Genomic DNA, 19,971 nt, shown 5'->3' with positions numbered 1-19,971 from the left:
GACCAAAATACTCATATGATTCCATGAGAAACAGTTGGATTGTGTCCATAGCTATTCATAGGCAGTTTTACAATCCAGACACTTAATACCAAACATTTTCCATAAAGGCGGAAGCCTCTGCTGGGCTTGTCATGGCAAAGGCAGCAGGCGTTCCGACCATGTTTCTATGGAGACACGGAACTTAAAGTATGTTTCAATGCATACGCACAGCATGTTCCGCACATGTTCAGGCGCACCTCCCTCCCCTGGAGCCGCAGGCCCAGTCCTTCGTTAGGGTCATCACGGGCTGTGTTTTCTCTAGCATTTTTCTGTTAGCCCATTAAAGTTCATCATGTGGTTTAGTGTTACAGTATGGTTCCTCCAGCGTGAAGCTCTGTCAGCATTTAAAGGGTGATCTGGAAGGTTTGCCACCTTGGAAGATGAAGCTGGATAAATGTTTGGCTATTACGTGGGGCACTGCCTTCCCCCGAATATACCTTTGCAAGATTGGTGTGACCATCAGGAACGCTACGTGCTGGGTAGCTGTAGTCAGGGCGGCCGGGGAGCCTCTGAGGCCTCTCAAACAGATCATGCTGCACCAGGACACAGCTTACCCTGAGTCTGGGAAATGCTCACCTCTTGTGTACCAGATGCAGCTGTCTTCACTTTGAAATAATCTACCCTGACACCAGTGCTTTAAAGCTCAAAAACACCTGGTTGGCTATTTTCTTTCCTCTTGGCTTCTCTTTGGGATCTCTGAGACCCTTGTTGGGGAATGGTATAGGGAGACACAGGCAGAAAACAGCAGCATGTTTTTTCTCATAGTTGTTCATGATCGCCGGGGACTCTGCTAACGGTAGACATTGTGGGTAGTTTGCCAGTCTTTAAAGTCTAAGAAATGACCCTAAGGAAAGTCAGACCCTCCACCCACCCCAGCTGTCTTCAAATTGTGCAAGGGTGGGCAATTTGTGATGTAGCCATAGTGTAGCTATCCCTCTCCACACACTCAAACAGAAGAGGACAGAAAGCCAGGTCTCTTAGAAGGAAGCTTTCACTGCCAGAGGCAGCGGTCAGCAGGGACGGATGTATGGATAGATGTCTCCCTCTACTGGTTGAATATAAGAACAGGCCCAAACAGCAGAGCCCAGCTCTGGATCCCACTTAGGAGAAAATGACACTCATTATGTGAGTTCACTCTCTACCCTGTGACCCTCCCTGGTGGCACAGGCTATTATTTTGCTGCCTTCGAGGATGTAATGGTGCCTAACAGGTATCGTTTCCATGTGAGCCTCAAGTCGGGCTAAAGAAATTGTGAATGAAACAATGTTCAACTCGAACTACTGATGCTGGACAGTTTAGGCACATTCAGACAGACGGCTAACGGACGAGGCAACCACACACTGAGTCAAGGGAACGACACACAGAACTGGCACTCAGTTGTCAGAGTAGGAACCAGTTGGACCATACACTGTGCAGAAATAAGGTGCATCCTTATTCCTGAGGACAAGCCCAGGAGCTGCCTGTGCGTGGCTAAGAGGCGCCCCTAGGGCAGGCTAAGTTCAGCGAGGGGTGGGGGTGGGGGTGTTCTCGAAGCCTGTGTTCCTTCAAGAGACTGACTTGACTCTAATTGGGAGGAAACTAAATTCACATCACCTTCTGAAGTCACACTTGATCTTGGGGACCAGAGAGCCAGGACCCATCAAAATAAGCACAGTGAAAGAAATGGCTGCAATACCAGTGGCCTATCCCTTCTGCTTAAGACACAGGGCTCTCCTGCTTCCATGAGCTGAAAACTATTAGAAGGACGGAACCCAGGGGGTACATACTAGAGTACTTGCCTAGTACTCTACCACCGAGCTATATTCTGGGGTTTTCAAGCTGAAATGCTGACTGGGTGTGCTACATATGTTTAAGCTATTGGCACGTGCCTGAGCTAAGATTGACTTTTATGGGGTCACATAGGGTCTCCTGCCTCATTTCAAATGAGTGGAGCCCCTCCTGGTCTGATTCCTTGAGCAGCAGACATAAGACAGAGCAGCCCCTGTAATTCGCCTGTGTGTCCGCAGGACCCCAGCGCCATGCCAAGACCAACGTCACAGGACCTAGCTGGCTACTGGGATATGCTACAGCTGTCCGTGGAGGATGTCAGCATGAAATTTGATGAGCTGCACCAGCTGAAGCTCAATGACTGGAAGATAATAGAGTCACCCGAAAGAAAGGTATGAAGTCACGTGGCCTGGCAGTATGAGCATCATACTTGTGGGCTTCTGATGTCTGCTCCAGTGCCAGGTGGTAGCTAATGTCTAATGTCTCCTTCTTTAGTTATTGATACAGATCAAATTTCGTGTGTGTGTGTGTGTGTGTGTGTGTGTGTGTGTGTGTGTGTGTGTTGCAAGCCCATACATAAGTGGACAGGACTGCAGTCCTGTCTGCAGTACACAGACATCTCAGAGATACCAATAAAGATCCCTACATCTATAATCTAGTTTCCTTCAGGAATAAATCCTGACTCATTTTCATCCAACTTCTGTTTGGACTGTATTTAGATGATCTCCCACAGGTAAGATCTGAGGTCTGGCTAAGATGACAATCTTCTATTCAAATATTCCTTCCTGGTACATGTAGGGAGCTAAGGACAAGACAGAATTTAAGCCTTTTTTTGATCAGTCTGAGGGTGTGCCCGTCCTGTGGAGCTTCATCCTTAAATAGGCTGAAAATTTGCATTAGATCTGAATGTTGGCTCTGGGCTCTGTGATGATGTCATCTCAGGAGAGCACTAGAAGACAGTCCAACTCAGCAATATGAACATCGACTTACAAGCCCTCTAGAGAAGTAATCATGGTCTGAATTTTCTAGACAGATATAGTCCATTAAATTAAGTTATACAGCAGGAGGGGCCAGTGGTGATGATGTTTGCCACCCAGCCTAAAGCTCTGAGACTGGTCCAGGGGTCTACATGGTGGAAGGTCTAACTCTACAGATTGTCCTCTGACCTCCACAAACGTACTGTGGCGTGTGAACACACACACACACACACACACACACACACACACACACACACACATCCATACATATGCTCACTAATTGAACGTGTCTCCTTTAAGTTCCAGTTAGATGTGGCAGCATATGCCTGAATTCCCAAGGCTTGAAAAGCCAGAGCAGGGGCTTAAGTTTAAGGCCAGTCTGGAATAAATAGTGAGGCTCTGTCTCAAAATGAAATAAAATAAAGTCACATTGAAAATGGATTAGTAAAAGTTTGGGGAAGTACCGTTTTAGGTGTAGACGAGAATGAATAGCTATGTGGTTAGAATGAAGGCCGGTGAGGGCATTCGTCACGTGGACTTCCTAAAGACAATGCTGGTTGGTGGCTAGTGAGGTTTAAAGCCAATAGCCTCAGGTGTCCCCAGGGACAGTGAACAAACTCCTCTAGCAGATAACAGGCGGCAAGCCCACACTACCTGTGATTTTGACGAAAGAAGACAGCACACAAATGGGATGATGAACGCAGGCATGCAGCACACATCCTGGAAGCTGCCCCTGAAGTCTGTATCCCTATGGGACTGAGAGCAGGAAGAAGCCCACATGGACCAGGCCTCTTGTGAAAGGTCTTCTTGCTCAGGGTACTCACCCTAGTGCAGAGCAGCAAGCTCACACCATAAGGAAAAGTCTGTCCCTTCTAGGGGCCTCTGGAGACAAGGTTCTGAGCACTGAAAGGTTCTTATCTCCCTTGTCCCTCTGCTGCAGCCCGTAGGCTCTGAAGCCCCTGGGAGTAAGCAAAAGGGAGCTCACTCACGGGACATGTTTCTCACAGAGCAACTGAAAGATGAGGAACAGCTGCGTGCTTCGCGTGGCAGCTGCATTTCTAAGTAGTTTAAGAGGCACACTAGGAAGTCAGGGATGAGTCATAGCTTCTGGTCCACATGTCAGATACCAAGACAGCATCTCACCTTTTCCAACATCAGGGACCACTGTGGGCATGGGCGCATGCTGCCCTGCTTCCTGTACCAAACACACATGTGGAGACTCACTTGAGAGCTCTCTGCTTAGCAGACCGTCTCCCAGTATCTGGGGTAGGTCCAAATTTGCCTTCGGGAACACTATCCTAATGGTACAGGCCCTTCACAAAACAGCTTGCAAAGTTTCTGCACTGTATGTATTTCCAATTTGTCCAAGTTATCTCTTTGGGGATGCATAAGTTTTTTGATGTGAATCGTCTGAGAACCGAAGCTGAGGGAAATACTTATGTGTGTATATATGAAATTATATATGTGCTTCCAGTAAAGTCAGTGTGGGTTTAGGCTCATGATTGAGCCTTTAGCTGAGGGATCCCTGGGGCACCTGTCCACACAAGATGGTTTCATGAGCATGCATCCTGCCACAAAAATATCAGATGACCACTTCCATGACCCTTCAAGATCTTTGCTAATATTTGGGTAGTAAAATGCTTTGGAAAGAGAGGAGCTGAGGGAGAATTTCAGTATGCCAGAGCTGGGGGGACAGTGGTGCTGAGATGCACTTTGTTCTCTTTTTCCTAGACACTGCCCCAAACTCCTCAGCCTGCACTGAAAATTAGAAATTTAGAAAGGTGAATGCTGTAAGATGAAGCTGCCCCATTGGGCATCGGTGGGGGTGAAATTATCAGTGTCTACAGGGGCAGGAAGTCAAGGGGAACTTGGATGAAGCAGGGTTCTAGGACTCAGTCTTTTGGGGCTCCTCTGACCTCGCTGTCAGTTTCCTTGACCTCTAATGACCTTCCCTCCACCTCCCTCTGACTTTATGACTTTCCATGACCCCCTCACCTTCTCACCACCAACCTCACCTCTCCACCAACCTCCTTCCACTCTCCCCATAACCACCCTATGACCCCTCTCTCTGGATGTTCCCCTTGAGCCCCTCCCCCTCCGGCCTTCCCCAGACTTCCTCCCTTGATTGGTCTTCAGATTTTCTACCACTTACCTTCCGTGACCTCCCCATGACCTTCCCTGACCACCTCTGACTTGTGATGCTTTTCAGGAAGAAAGGAAGATCCCCCCTCCAATACCAAAGAAGCCCCCCAAGGGGAAATTCCCCATCACGAGGGAAAAGTCCCTGGACCTGCCAGACAGACAGCGCCAGGAAGCCCGGCGCAGGCTCATGGCAGCCAAGAGAGCCGCCTCCTTCCGCCAGAACTCCGCAACGGAGAGGGCAGATAGCATCGAGATCTACATCCCCGAGGCCCAAACACGGCTCTGAGGACCAGAGGTGGCCGCGCGCGCCTGGCTTCGTTCTTTTTCACAAAATGCTTGTACAGTTTATTGCCTACCTGGTAGCTTCTCTCTCACCCTCCACCGGATTCGCCCTTGCCGTGTTCTCCGCACTGTAGACAGTGGACGCTCGGATTCCTAGTTCGCTGAGCTCATGGCAAGATTGACTCTGAAGGACGTCGGCTCTGAGGAGCAGGCTTGGTGAGCCCCGACTTACCTCCCTGTTGGCAGAGGGCCGCCCAGTGACCTCTTGAGATGGACCCTCGCTTTGTCTTTGTTATTTCTATTTTTATAAATTGTGTGATAACCAGAGGTCACTACAAACGGGTGCATCTCCCCACTCTTGAGAGGCATTAGACATCCAAGTGGAAGGTGCTACAACTCGAAAGGCAGGAAAGACAGCCAGACCTGTTCCCCATCACCCGAGCTGCTCTCCCCAGCCGAGCTGCCCCTTGTCCTTGCTGTCCTCACCAGTCCTGCCGCCCCAGGAAGTGCTCAGATCCTTGGTTGACATTCGTGATGACAGAAAGGGGTCTCTCCAACGTCCCCACCATGTGGTTCTCCAAAAGGAAATGACAAGGCTGGATGTCCCCACCCTACCCCCTCCCCCAAAAAAATCTAGCATGGAATGTTCACATTCAAAGCTAACTGAACATTCCTCTAAGAGAGGGACCCATGGAAAGGACTGGTAGGAGCCCAGAGAATACAAAGAGGAAGAAAAAACAAAACAAACAAACAAAACAAAAAAAAAAAAAACTAAGAAATGGTCATAGTATTTTTATCCCTTGGTAACTTAAACCACTACACAGAGCTTTTTGTTAAACCTCACTGCTCACGCTACATGTGCTTTTTATATATGTTACATAATGTTCTCAAACTGCTATCACTCGACTTCCCAGGGTACCTTTAAAGGAGTTTGCTTGTTTAAGATGACAATGGCGATGTTGTAAACCATGTAAGACATATGAATGTGAGTGGTAAGTATATCAGTTAAAATGGTAAAGAAGAAAAGTTAGTTTATACTTGTATTTTTCCAGAATTCTTTTGTCCTATGCAGTACTGCTGAAGTTAAGAATCTGTTTCTTGCCTGTGTTAGATATGAGAAGGAGAGAAAGAGAGTGAGAGATCACGCATGGTGATTTCCAACTATAGATTTTAAGAAAGGTAATCAGTGCTTCATGACTCAGAGGGTGCCGAGGGGGAAAAGATTGGCTCTGATGAACAGGCTTTGTGTAAATGGTATTTAAACACACAGATGGTCTCTTTGTAACCCAACCTCTGCATGGAAGTTCAGATGGCACGGAGAATGAGCAGATCCCCTTGGCCCCGATCTCAGAGTTCTGGGTTCTGCGAGCGCAGGCTCCCGCGCATCCCAGGTCGCCCCTCTCACTGCTTTAAGGAGCACGCGTGCTTAGCCGTAGGCGGAAAGCCTTCCACAGCTCTGTAGCTCTGTGTTCTCCCTGTGACTCGCACTTTAGACCGTCCCCCGAGGCCCCTCGGCAGCCTGGCTACATCTCCGGTCACCATGTGGGTTCCCGGCGAGGCAGCCTTGCAGCTCTGGCGTTGCTGAGACGCCTCCAGCCTCTTCCTCATCCTCTACATTCCACTACGCATGGGGGGCACGGTCGATGATACAGCATGTCAAGCCTCAAAGTTTTACTTTTTTAAAAAGCCGAGTAGTTAAGAACTCCCTTTAATAGCAAAACCCTATAAATTGAGCCTTGTATCTGGTATATATTTTACCAAACAGCCTTAAAATATATTGGGAAGCAAAAATCATACGAATGTATACCCTTTAAAAGATGCAAAAAATAATAACCCCCAAAATATTCTTCTATCACTAAACCCTGTTTCCCCAGAGTGTTCAAATCATTTTCTATCTAAATAAATAATGTAAATCCTGAATAGTGTACAATAATGATGCTTACTCCTGTACTCAATGCCACTGTGTTAAAAAAAAAAAAAAGTATGTTGTAAGCACTGGTATTTCAGACTTTAAAAGCAATGTATCCTATAATTACCATTTAGAAGTAATCAGAGGTAAGCAGAACTGACTGCCCACCCCATAGCTGAAGGAAATGCAGAAAGCAAATGTCCCTGCTTCCCACACCCATGAGGACACCTGGCAGACTTTTCTATCATTTCCTCAAATGTATACAACATACGCCGAAGCAAATTGTAACGTTAGACAATCATTTTTTGTCTCAAACCCCAAATTCTATAGACCCAACTTGAACAAAATATCCACTAGATTCTGATTACTTATGTCATCCATATTCATTTTTTCATCCAGTATTGTCCATAGTCTTGGCTTAAACGCCCCCTTGCTGAGCAAATCTCCCTTCCCTGAGTTACAGTGAAAAATGTGTCCTTATCTGGTTCACTAGGTTCCAAAGAGTATTGTTTAATGGCCGAACAGATGCCTGCTGCTAGCTCTAATGGAGTGTCAGCTGTTCGTGTCCCCCTTGCAAGTGCAATACCTTCAGTTCTCATGCAGGTGACACTCTGTTGTGGAACAAGAAGATAAGCCATGTTTACATTGCATCATCCAAGCAGAGGCAAACAGTGTGCGTGCTGTTCTCCGTTATTTCAGTCGCTCTCAGGAGGTTCATGGTGTGGAGTTCTCCTTCAAAAAACTGACACAAGGACATGGCCATGGCATGGAGCTGTTATCTGTAGCGGCACACCTGTGTTCCCAGAGATGCCACCAACCGCTGGAGAGACTTGAGCATCATCAGTTCAGAATCCCTTCCTCTCAACATCGGGCCGATGTGGACCCTGCTGTGCCGAGCTGTGAGAGCAGTGGGGAAGCAAGCGTAGCTGGAGAGCAAGACCAGGGGGAGGAAAGTGGCTGAGAAAGAAGATTCTCTTCCCTGCACTTTTCTGGGCATCTCTACTTGTTCCTGCTGTGAAGATAGTTGTCACCAGAATTTATTGTTCCCACGTCTTTATCACCCAATCTAGTATGATGTAGAAAGGAGCCAACTTGTTTTATGCCCAGAAATCACCTTGTTGTTGAAAAGGAAATGCCCACATTTTTAACTTTAAGCCACACTGTAAGACTTCAACTATTCAATAGAAAGCAAATACTTAGAAAAAATACAAATTATATCTAAGACTGCCTCAAAAACTTACACGAAACAATAAGCTGCAAAATAGAGGTGGTCTTCCAACCAGCCTTTATGGAAATGCCCAAGTTCTGAGTAGAATAACACAAAAGGTACGCAGCTCATACGATGGCTCCTGATTCTTGGGGTGACTGTCCCAGTTCACCCCATTTTGCTTTCTGCCTTTTGTTAGCATGTTGAGCAAGTACTGTTTCTACCACCCTAACTTCAGTTTGCTTCCTCCGTGTGTTCACTACACACCCCAAACCCAGGACCCCAGGATGAGATTTCTCTGGAAATACGGTGATATCATGGGCACACGGCCCAAGTGCCTGTAGCAATCATAGAACTCCCTGCCTTAGAAACAGCTGTCTGGTTTGGGCCAAACATTTTTTTAAAGACAAAGTCTCACTGTGGATAGTACAGGCTAGCCTCAATGTTGCAATTGTCCCACCTCTTTCTTCTGGGTGCTGGGATTACAAACATGCACCATCACATTCAGCCTTGGTCCACGATTTTTGGCAGCAGATGTGGGCTGGAATGAAAGAGTGACGCATACTGGACTTTGCAGTTGTGGGATAATCAGGTTTCAGCCAGCCTTCCTGTTTCTGTCCACACAGCTGGAAGCTGCTCACGCTTCCAGGGGCACACAGGTCAGGCTGGTTTCAGCCGCTTTCCCTTCCCCCACCCACCAGCGGTGTCGGTTACCTTGCTCAGGGCTCTCTGACCACAGCTCCAGGATATCCACATTAACAGAAGCTGACAAGTCGTGTGTCAGGGAGACTCAGGCTGACCGGTTGGCAAGACTGTGCCTGCTGAGGACAGAGGAACTCCCTCAGGTATTGGAGAGGCAGCAGCAATCCCCCTAGGGCATGTATCTTGAAGGAAACTGGCAGTCTAGAGTAATAATGGTCTTGAGAAGACACCTAAGCCCCAAGCTCAGCCCACCAGCTGCAGACATGAAGCACAGCACAGGCATGCTTTCCCGGGTCACATGCTTTCACATACATGTGTCGCCCAGCCATTTTTTCACCAGCCTTGGCCATCTTCCTGTTCTTGCATATCACTACCTTTATGGTTATCACTGTTGTTTTTATCGTTTTCAAACTACATTCACTGGAAGTTCTGAGGAGTTTCTTATTTCTACCCACTCGTTGCTTATACTTCTAAGTAGGTTTGGATCCAACCCCGGGGGGTTCTAAAGCCAGGAAACCACAGGCTTCAAAGATCAAGAATATAACATCCTCTGAGCATCAGTGGCCTCAGCTATCTTGGTGAGCAGGGCCCTTTGCACTGCCTCATGTCCTGTCCCTGCCTGCCATGAACACAGCACATTAGTGGACGTCGTCCCTGGGCCCTCGTGCTCCACGTGCTTCCTGTGGTGAGTGGGAAGGTGCAGCACACTGAAGGCAGTGAACGCCCCTGTCAGGCTAGATGCCTTCTCCATAGGACGGCCACCGAAAGTCTGAGATGTCACAGAGAAGGTGCCAAGAGTCCCGGGGCTCAGCCAAACCTCCAGAACTTACGCGTGCAACAGCTAGAACATGTCTTCACTTGGGTCCCTGTTTTCTCTTCCATAATGTGCCATTAGCGTTACTGTCCTCCCCCACCTCCCTCCCAGGCAGACACAGTGTAAGGATCGGTGACAGATGGCCTCTAGCATCTTTAAGCTTGGAGCTTCATGGTGAATGCATAGTGTGGCCCCACTCTATGCAGAACGCTGGCAGAGCCAGCCAGGGCACAAGAAGAAGGGACATTTAATTTGGGGTCCTGTTTTGCCTAGGCAGGAAGTTAAAAACAAGAATGCGGGGGGGGGGGCACAGAAATAGAACATAATAGCCAGGGAGGGACTGCTTTTTCCTGCTGGCTGTGACTTCAGTTTTTATACTTCTACTACAATCAAGAATCAGCAACACCAACAAGAATTGGGCGATGTTTTTACCATCCTGTCAGCTCAGCTCCCTCCTGGATGAACTGAACAGATGTTATCTGTATGTTAAAGTGATGAAAGAACAGTTCTACCTGGGAAACAGAGGGACGTGTGTGTGAAGAGCACCAGAATGGACTCAGCGAAGTCGCTCCATCCCGGGTTCCAGGCTTTGCCATCATTCCCCTGCCCACTGCAGAGATGAGCACACAGACACTCTGAGAAGAAGCCTTTCCATTCTCACCACACTGAAAAACACCACCATGTTATGAGTTTTTGTCCTAACTCTGGCGTTTTGATCTAATGTTAAAAAAAAAAAAAAATTACCTTGTTTCTGTCTCAACATCTGGCAGTTGACTCCTTTTCAGAGGACGTATTAGTTACCTACAAAACTGCTACTTTTTAAAAGATTTTGTATACACACAAACCAAGGTAACAGTAGTTTACCTCCCAATTTTCTTAGATTTTCGGAGACTCTTAATCATTGGTGCTTATTCTGAATTTGAAAGACTTGGGCTCCAAGACTTCCCACGTGCAGGTGCAAGCGGAAGGAAACATTGTCGCAGAGGAAGTTGTGGCAGGATTCCAGTGTGTGTTTCTGTTTTGAGCAGTGGTCTCCATGGAAGGGCTTGAATGCGCATCTGCAGACTCTCGGATGGAAGCCAAGGTCGACTGTGGGACCTTAGGAAGTCACTCGTCCATATCCCCTAGTCCCCCACTACCACCCAACTCCAGCCGTCTCAGAAACTTGGTCACCTTCAAAGGGCTCCACAAGAATTGTCACCCTCCCTCCATTTTCAGTTGGTTTGCTGCATTCAGGAAGGTTTCCCCTAATGAGCAGCGAGAACCGGGCTACTTATTTCCCAACAATAAGCCACTTAACCTCTGGCCAGGTACCCTACTGTAGAGACACAACCCTCTACCCACCCTCCATACTATGTGCCAAAATACCCAGGCGTGGCCTAAGGACTGAGTTTAATGCCTCCTATAGGATTCAAGGAATGCTAGAGCAGGAGACTAGCAATTTAGTTAAAGGTTAAAAGTATATAAATATATAAATAAATAAATAAATAAATAAATAAACAAATAAATAAATAAACAAACAAACATATAATGTAATACCCACGACAAGGATCAACAGAGTGCCAAATATTCAAGCCTGTACAGTTACAGTCACCAGAACTAAACTATTTTATGTACTTCTCTTACTCATGCTTTTTTGGGTTCTTTTGATAACTCTGACTTCCTAGCATGCAGTATCCTATCTGATGTATTTCTCGTTGCCAAAACAGTTTCTTCCTTCTCATTAATAATTTAAATCATTTTTAAAAGATTGCTTTTTTAAGTTTTCTTTCTTCTGTGAGTTTTTCTTTTCTTCACTTCTAGGTGACTATGGAAACACTGTTGTCCAGGATCTTCTATGATAACACCTCTTTCATTTGATGTCTGTATTGCCAGTATTCACCTGTAAATAGTTCTGCAATTAAATTTTTTGAGAAAAGTAACATTTACTTTTAGTGGAGTAAGTTCTTTGTGTTATTTTTTTTTTAATTCAGAAAATGTGTATCAGGGGGTTTTATACAAGAAAAAAATACTTTTCCTCCATTATGCATTTTATTTTTTAAATATTCTAAAGATATATAGGTATAGATGAAATAGGAGCTGTAGAGATAGCTTGGTGGGTTAGCCAAGTAAACTTTAGGACCTGAGGTCAGATTCCCAGCACCCATGTGAATGCCAGGTACTTAGGAGGCAGAGATAAAGGATCCCCTGGGCAGGCTACCTAATAGACTATCAAACCTGTGAGCTCTGGGTTCAAAGGAGAGACCCTGCCTCAAAATGTTAAGTGGAAACTGGTCAAGAAAAACACTTGGTGTCAACCTCTGTCCTCCACATGAATACACACATGCATGCTTACCTCCCCCCCCCACAAACATGCATACACATGGTTATGAAAACACATTACACATATAAGCATGCATAAAAAGAACTAGGTATTCCTCAACACTGAGCATTTAATCAGTTTGCAAAATAGATGGATTAACATGATCCTTCAGTTAACACTGCAGTAGTTAGTTAATGGATTTCACACACCTTTGAGTTACAGGGGAAACATGGAGTTACAGGAAAAACATTGACCACACAACTGCGAAGACCCATAAATCTTAGGTGCAGTGAGGCAGGGCTGGGGACTGATGGCATAGTGCCAGGCCTCTGTGTAGAAGGACAGAAAGGCTCCACTACCCGAGTGCCCAGATGTAGGTTGGGTCCCTCCTAAGGGATGGAAATGGAGTTCATTTCTCCAGTACTTCTGTTCTATTACTCATGCTAATTGGGGTGGGAAGACCGAAGCCACCGTGGGTTATGCCATTCTCAGTTTGGCTCCTGGGCTGTGTAGGAGTCGACCACATGAGCTGAGTGCTAGGTTGTACAAGCATTCATTTCTCTCCTCTCTTGACTGCAGATGTGGTGTGACTGGCTGCTTCAAGCACCTGCCACCAGATTTCTTCTCCGTGGTAAACTACAACCTATAACTGTGAGCTAGACTGAACTTTTTAGGCCCTAGGTTGCCTTTTGTCACTATATTTTATTACAGCAATAAAAATGAAACTAGAACAAGAGAGAAAGGTCAGAGAAAGCCTTTGACCTTTCTCCTCAATTCTTTTGTAGAACTAACCTATTCTAGTGAAAGATAATCTATTATATATGCTATATAATAAAATGAGACTGCCTTTATATATATAAAGATACATATATATATATATATATATATATATATATATATACACACACACACATTTTTACATACATATGTATTGATGGATGGATGATATTGAACTCCTGAGCCTTAGAGTGCTAGGATTACATGTGTAAGCCACAAGCCAGGTAAAGTTCTATTGCATAAAAGAAGTGATGCAAGAGGCAGTTTGGAAAATGTCATCTGCAGCAATTTCAAGGTTTTCAGCTCGTTTCCGATATTTGACATTTTCAGTGAGCTGCCTTATGAAGACGAGGGCTCTGGGGACTTCTGGCCCTTATTTTTATTAGTTTTTTTTTTTTTTTTTCCTTGCACCCTCTCTAGTTACAGTCACTTAATACGCTCTGAGGACGGTTCTTTGCTTCTTAATTAAGTGGAGAGCACTTCACCAGTGTGCTTCAGGAAAGGAGAAATGATTTTAGAGCGTGCTCACCAGTCTGAGCTCTGCAGCCCAGCACCACGGTGCTTTCTTAGAAGTGCTCCTCAAAGGCCTCATTGGAGTTTAAAATCAAATGCATAGATTTTGCCTAAACAGCTAGAGTCCAAGACAGATGAAAATCCATCCAAATGATTTCATGAGCCTAGAAAAGTCTTCCAGAACTTAGAGTGAGAGAAATTCAACCTTATATAAACACACGTAGCATGGCCAAGATTAAGTAAAGATGCAGAGCACAGTTAAGAACTCACTTCACAGCTGGACATGGTGGAACATGCCTTTAACCCCAGCACTCAGGGAGGCCCAGGCAGACAGATCTCTGTGAGTTTGAGGCCAGCCTGGTCTACAAATCAAGTGCAGGACAGCCAAGGCTACACACAGAAACCCTGCCTCGAAAAAAAGCAAACAAGAGAACCTTCACATTACTGCACAGCCCTCACCTTCTGGTCCTCGTCCTCCATCTCCCAGCATCTGCAAGCAGACATGCTTGTGTTGAAAAGCCCAACAAGAGGTGCTTCAACATAGCCTCACCTACCTTCCTCCTCAACACGGTGAGGAGGTGAAGCCCCAAGCCTTTGGGAACTGAGACTCTGCATAGGTACCGGTGCCACACACAGGCAGCTGGTGCACCCTCCTCAGTTGCCTGCCATCCCAATCCCAGTCTTACATACTCAGACTCACAAAACAGCTGCTTCCAATCAGCCGGCCGCACCCCAGCCACTGCCCACTCGCTGTGCCTGAGACCTGAAACATTGCAGTGGTTCCTCCTGGAGCTCAGATTTGAGCGTGCCTTCCTCCCCTCCTAGAGCTCCTACCTCCACGGCCTATCTGTAACATGCTGTAACAAGAGTGTCTTGTCCATCCGTGCCAGGATCCTGCCCTGACTCTGAGAGAAAGATCCCTACTCCTCCCTCACTGCCTGAGGCTCGGCAAGTTCCGTCAATGGCTTCCTCTTATAGCCCCTCTTCCAAAGGTGAGAGCCCCCTCTTCCTTCCTCTGCAAAGTGACACTCAACCTGATCACTGCCATGGTGCACCCCGCTAAGGAGGAAGCTTTTGCTAACTGGCCTATGATCCTCTGTGAACACCCTTAGGATAAGCAATCATGGGTACCTCTCTCTTATTTCTTCACCGTAATTAAGACAAATCCAAAGAGCCTGGCAGCACGTTCAGTGTTCTTTGGACCTAAGCAGAGCCCGACCAGGAAGGATGTACAGAGCCGATTCCCCTGGGTGCTGTTGCTGAGTCAATAAACATGTTTAAGCAATTTTTGTGTTCTGATCACTATACTACTGTATTTTAAAAACAAATCATGAATCCTGGGCAGCATGTGTTAACTGCGGTCGGGTTGCTGGTTGAGCCCTATGTTTTCAGGTTCTTGGCATTTTTTTTTTCTCAAGAAGGAAATAAAACCCCACATGGACTGAAAAGTGGCATGGAAAGTATATTCAGAGCAAGCAATAGAAAGGACCAGAATATACTACAATATAGCAGTGAACCACAGGATGAAAATACTCAAGGGCCCAGATTATTGCTTGGAGCTTTCCTTCTATGGGAATTTCCATAAGAGAAGCAGGAGTTTGGTTAATGGAGATATAACAGGGGTGATTCTCTGTTTTCATTGAGAGATTAAGTCATACAATCTTTTCCTACCGCACATGCTCTTTCATATAATGCATCTGATTTTAATCATATGCACACCTATTCATACATAGGCATAAGATGTCAAATAGGGGATTCTTCTTAGAAGCTCTTTTGAGGATACAGTCTTGCCTTACTGTGCATGTATCTCAAACCAGTTGAAGCTGGATCAGCTCTTCTAGTCTTTTTATCCAGATACGCTGGAAAGATACTTGAACACATACTGTCTATGTTTGGTTGTTGTTGGAGGAGAAGAAACCTATTCCACTATTAGAGGAGTGTCCAGGTAGCACCTACGCAGATTGGGGGCCCAGAGTTGCTAGGTGTGTCACTCAGAGAGAGGTGTGCGTGCCTAGGACATGCAGGTGAGGGAGTTAGTCTGACAAGCGCATTATTAGAGGAGACGAGAGTGCATGACCAAACCATCTCAGGCCTGCCTGCCTTAGCGGCTCACTTCTCAGGCCAGTTTACCCCAGAGGGACAGCCTGTGACGCTGCGGCCATCCTCATTAATATTAATCAGGAAGTCAGCTACAACCATTCTCAGCAATGACTATAGATGCCCACATTCAAACTGTGGTATTCTTGATGCCCAGGAAAGTGAGAGAGGGCTGCATTTCTTCTTCTCCAGTGCCAGGGAGCCGTGGTAGAGCCAAGATAGATTTCACACATGAGCTCTGGATATGTGTCACAACCAAGGGACACTAGGTTTGGGGGACCCACTGTTCATACGAAGGAGACCTTGGCTCTCAGTATGACCTCACTAAAAGCAGTCTTGGGTAGGACAGGCTGGCAGTACACACTTGGCACAGCTAGGAAACCACATCTGGCATTGGCCATCCCTGCGCTTAGCCACAGCCTGGCCTGTTAGTGACACTGCTCCCAGAGCACAGAGGACAGGGGCCAGCGTCCTGAGCCTGACAGGCTGGCCCATCCAGGAAGAAGGACACTCTTTATATTGTTCCAATGTTGTCTTGTCTTTTTTGTATATTGTTTGACTTGTTTGTTTGTCTTTGAGATAAAGTCTCACATAGCCCAGGCTGGCATAGAAATCACTATGTAGGCTGGCTTTGAAATATTGGTTTTCCAAGGAGCTGGGCATGGTGGCACATGCCTTTAACCCTAGTGCTCCAGAGGTAGAGGCAAGCAGATTTCTTGAGTTTGAGGCTAGCCAGAAAGAAAGAAGGAAGGAAAGAAGGAAGGAAGGAAGGAAGGAAGGAAGGAAGGAAGGAAGGAAGGAAGGAAGGAAGGAAGGAGGGAGAAAGCAAGAAGGAAAGAGAAAGAAAGAAAGAAAGAAAGAAAGAAAGAAAGAAAGAAAAAGAAAGAAAGAAAGAAAAGAAAGAAAGAAAGAAAGAAAGAAAGAAAGAAAGAAAGAAAGAAAGAAAGAAAGAAAGAAAGAAAGAAAGAAAGAGGAAGGAAGAAAAAGAAAGGAAGGAAGGAAGGAAAAGAAAGAAAAGAAAAGAAACGGAATATCTGCCTCAGCCTCCCGAATACTGGGGTTACAGACAAGCACTACTATGACTCCCTCAGACTTGTTAATCAGCATCTAGAACTCAATTTCCAGCCCTTTTGTTTTTGCAGTTAAATTGTGTCTCACCATGAAGCCCAGGCTGGTCTTGAGCTTGACTTCCTCCTGCCTCACCCACAAGAATGGTAGAGTTATAGGCATGGGCTGCTGCTCCCAGCTTCAAATGCATCTTGGGACTTCTCTCTCTTTCCTGAGGAACCCTAGCCCAGGCTTTCAGTGGCTCCTGTGCTTCTTAAGGTCACTTAGCCTAGAATTCTGTTAATATTAATTGTCTCAAAAGCTTAGTTGCAATAAGATACAGAAGCTGAGTTAGAGAGCTGAGTTTTACATTTGGTTTCTGTTGGGCTTTTGTTGTTGTTGTTTGTACTTTTTTCTTGGAAGTATTAAGTATATTTTGGAGAGGTAATTACGTGAGATATTCCAGACACTCCAGAATTTTCTAGAGGCTTTCCACCCGTGAGCCACACTAGCAACTGCCAGTGAGAAACCCTTAGGTCACCTCTGTCTGCAGCATTACCCATGGAAGCCTTCAGAGGTGAGACAGGAAGCTGGATTTGAGTCTCGTTCTTAAGTTCAGGCCTGTGATTCCTGCACAGCCATGAAGAGGTACAGGGAGTCCTCATTGGAATTAAGAGACTAACACCAAGAAATCTGTGTAGGGAGGGGCTGAGTGGCCAGCAACTTGAAAGAACTCTCTCTCTCTCTCTCTTTCTCTCTCACTCTCTCGCTTTTTTTTTTTTTTCAAAGACAGGGTTTCTCTGTGTAGCCCCAGCTGTCCAGGAACTTATTCTGTAGGCCAGGCTGGCCTCAAACTCAGTGATATGCCTGCCTCTGCCTCCCTAGCGGCAGGATTAAAGATGTGCACCACCACCACCCAGCTACAAATTTAATTCTGAATTGAAACAGTTTATCATAGATGCCTAAGGATAATTTTGACCATTGGCCAATGAAATTACTGATATCAGCGGTTCTCAACCTGAGGGCCACAACCATGGGGAAACACATATTTCTGATGCTCTTAGGAACTGAGGCACCACTCAGTAGCAAACACAGTTATGAAGTAACAAAGAACCTGGCAGCAGTGGCACGCGCCTTTAATCCCAGCACTTAGGGAAGCAGAGGAAGGCGGATCTCTGTGAGTTTGAGGCCAGGACAGCCAAGACTACACAGAGAAACCCTTTCTGGAAAAACAAAACAAAAAGTAACAAAGAAGATAATTTTGTGGTTGGGGGTTGCCACAGCTGTATTAAAGGATAACAGCATTAGGAAGGTTAAGAAACACTGACTTTAGTGTTTTTTTAAAGCTTTAAAAAAAATTTAAAAAAAAATTTTTTTTTTTAAAGAAAAACAAAAACCTGCTACATTAAGGAGTTCTCACAAGAGGGCACTGTGCCAGCATCCCAAGCCTCTACTTCCGCTACAATCAGAACTGGAACTGCAATAATTCAATTACATAAGCCGATTTTATCTTTGTTTTGGGTTTTGCTCAAAGATCCTGAATAAACAGAGATTAATAAAACAACATTGTGGGGGTTTTTTTGTTTTTTTTTTTTGTTTGTTTGTTTGTTTTTTTGTAGTATGACTGGTTTTTATATGAGCTGCCAGTCACAGCTGCCTGAGTATGAAATATTTATCATCTCCGGTAAGTAGTAATTCTTGTCGGAAGCAATGAGCATTGACATAGAAGTCAGTTTTGTGATAGAAGAGGCTAAGTGTGGTACACAGAGTCAGGAGTGGCTGAAATGTTTTCATTATAACTCTTACTCAGAACTAACCAATAATCAGTACTCTGGCTAAAGCCTATAATTCCAACTTCTGGCCCTTGGGAGGTAGAGTTAGAGGATCAATGCAAGGTTACCCTAGGCTGTATATGAAGTTCAAGGTCAACCTAGGCCACATGAGAGCCTATCTCAAAACAATAGCAACAACAGCTGTGGCTCAGGAGGGCTGAGTGAGCAAAGTGCCTTCCATGCAACCACGAGGCCCTGAATTCAGCCCTCCAGCACCCAGGCAAAAGTTCACTGTGGTGGTACATGCCTGTAACTCCAGGGCTAGGGGGAAGGGGACAGAGACAGGTAGATCTCAGAGCTTGCTGGTCAGCCAATCTACCTAGTATTGAGACACCCTGCCTCAGTGGTTCTCAATCTTCCTAATGCTTCGACCCTTTAGGACAGTCTCTCATGTTGCAGTGACCTCCAACCATAAAATTACTTCATTGCTCTTTCAGAACTGTAATTTTGCAACTTTTGTGAATTGTAAATATAAGTATCTGACATGCAGGACATCTGATATGTGACCCCTGTGGGGGTTGAAACCCACAGGTTCAGAACCGCTGCCCTGTGTAATCAAGGAGTAATCAAGGAATGTCCCCAACATTGACCTTTGGCCTTCATGCAAACTTGCACAAGGAACCAAAAACACATATAAGCCCAGACACAATTCAAAGCAACAAGCTAATCAATTTCTGCGAAACTAATCGATTTCTGCCTCGCCCCTGCTATTTTGTGTATGAAAAATGCTCACCAACTGGCACTGGACCAAGGAGAGACTCTCTGCTTCTGCTGTTGCTCCGGGAGATGTTACTCCGGCAGGGGTTCCTGTTGGAGGTACACACACGTGCTGTGCACCTCCCATGGTCCCCGCAGAGGCTCCTATGCTCTGTGGCTCGATTTAGACCTCGTTGGAGTCATTAACCGTCGTATTGAGGCCGTTGGCATGTGCCATCTGTATTTACCATTCTACACACCAGGAAAAGAAAGGAGACTGGAAAGACAGAGATGCAGAGAAGAGGAAGAAAGGAGACTGGAAAGACAGAGATGCAGAGAAGAGGAAGTAGCGGGGAGGCAACATTCTGCACAGGAGAAAATATCTAAAACTCTGATTTTCCACTTAATCCTCATTTATGTTTGGTCTCAGAAATGGAGAGTAATAAGATTCATACCTTTGCTTGGATTTTTGAGGGTAAAGAGAGGTGGGAGAAACACCACCAACAACACCAAAACAAAACACCTGTAAAGCACAGTACTGAGCTAATATAACCCACAGGAAACACAGAATGACCTAGCCCCTAGCCCCTTCACCCCCTTAAAACCTCTGTCCATCAGAAGCAGACCCCCAAGTCCTACCGTGTACTCTGATTCCCTGCATAGCAGGTGTGGAATCTTATTCTTCATCAACTTGTCTGAAGTTTAAAACTGGTGCCCACAGTGCTGGCTACTTGGTATCAACTTTGTATCAACACTAGCAGAAGTCCCCAGCCACCATGAACAACCATGAGTCATGGCTACACAAACTAGAGTCACCTTGGAAGAGGGATCCTTGACTGAGGAATTGCCTCCCTCTGGGTCATTCTCT

At 45.8% G+C, this 19,971-nt stretch overlaps 1 protein-coding gene and 1 long non-coding RNA gene across 5 annotated transcripts in view; one reads left to right on the top strand and one right to left on the bottom strand.

The window, feature by feature from the left end:
- Dlgap2 (DLG associated protein 2) overlaps positions 1–5,211 on the top strand; it is a 112,206-nt gene extending 106,995 nt beyond the window's left edge. The window contains exons 10-11 of the mRNA XM_055608427.1: positions 2,046–2,198; positions 4,993–5,211. Coding sequence (XP_055464402.1) covers positions 2,046–2,198; positions 4,993–5,211 — 372 coding nt within the window. The remainder of the gene's footprint in view (positions 1–2,045; positions 2,199–4,992) is intronic.
- Positions 5,212–5,233: 22 nt separating this feature from the next.
- Positions 5,234–19,893, bottom strand: LOC129677804 (uncharacterized). Of its 4 annotated transcripts, XR_008720264.1 has the most exons (5): positions 19,743–19,893; positions 19,141–19,214; positions 10,352–10,449; positions 9,038–9,144; positions 5,234–8,864 (listed from the first exon to the last, which is right to left on the bottom strand). It is a non-coding gene; the product is annotated as an uncharacterized LOC129677804 (long non-coding RNA). The 4 variants fall into 4 exon arrangements; XR_008720263.1 differs by lacking the exons at positions 19,141–19,214; positions 19,743–19,893 and having other exon boundaries at positions 5,234–8,042; positions 8,784–8,864; positions 10,352–12,914; XR_008720261.1 differs by lacking the exons at positions 19,141–19,214; positions 19,743–19,893 and having other exon boundaries at positions 10,352–12,914.
- Positions 19,894–19,971: the final 78 nt, after the last annotated feature.

This window comes from Psammomys obesus, unplaced genomic scaffold (genome assembly GCF_907164565.1).
Source record: "Psammomys obesus unplaced genomic scaffold, mPsaObe1.curated_primary_1811, whole genome shotgun sequence".
NCBI lineage: Eukaryota > Metazoa > Chordata > Mammalia > Rodentia > Muridae > Psammomys > Psammomys obesus.
The sequence above is the reverse complement of the archived record's forward strand: the minus strand, read 5'-3'. Positions and strand labels throughout refer to the sequence as shown.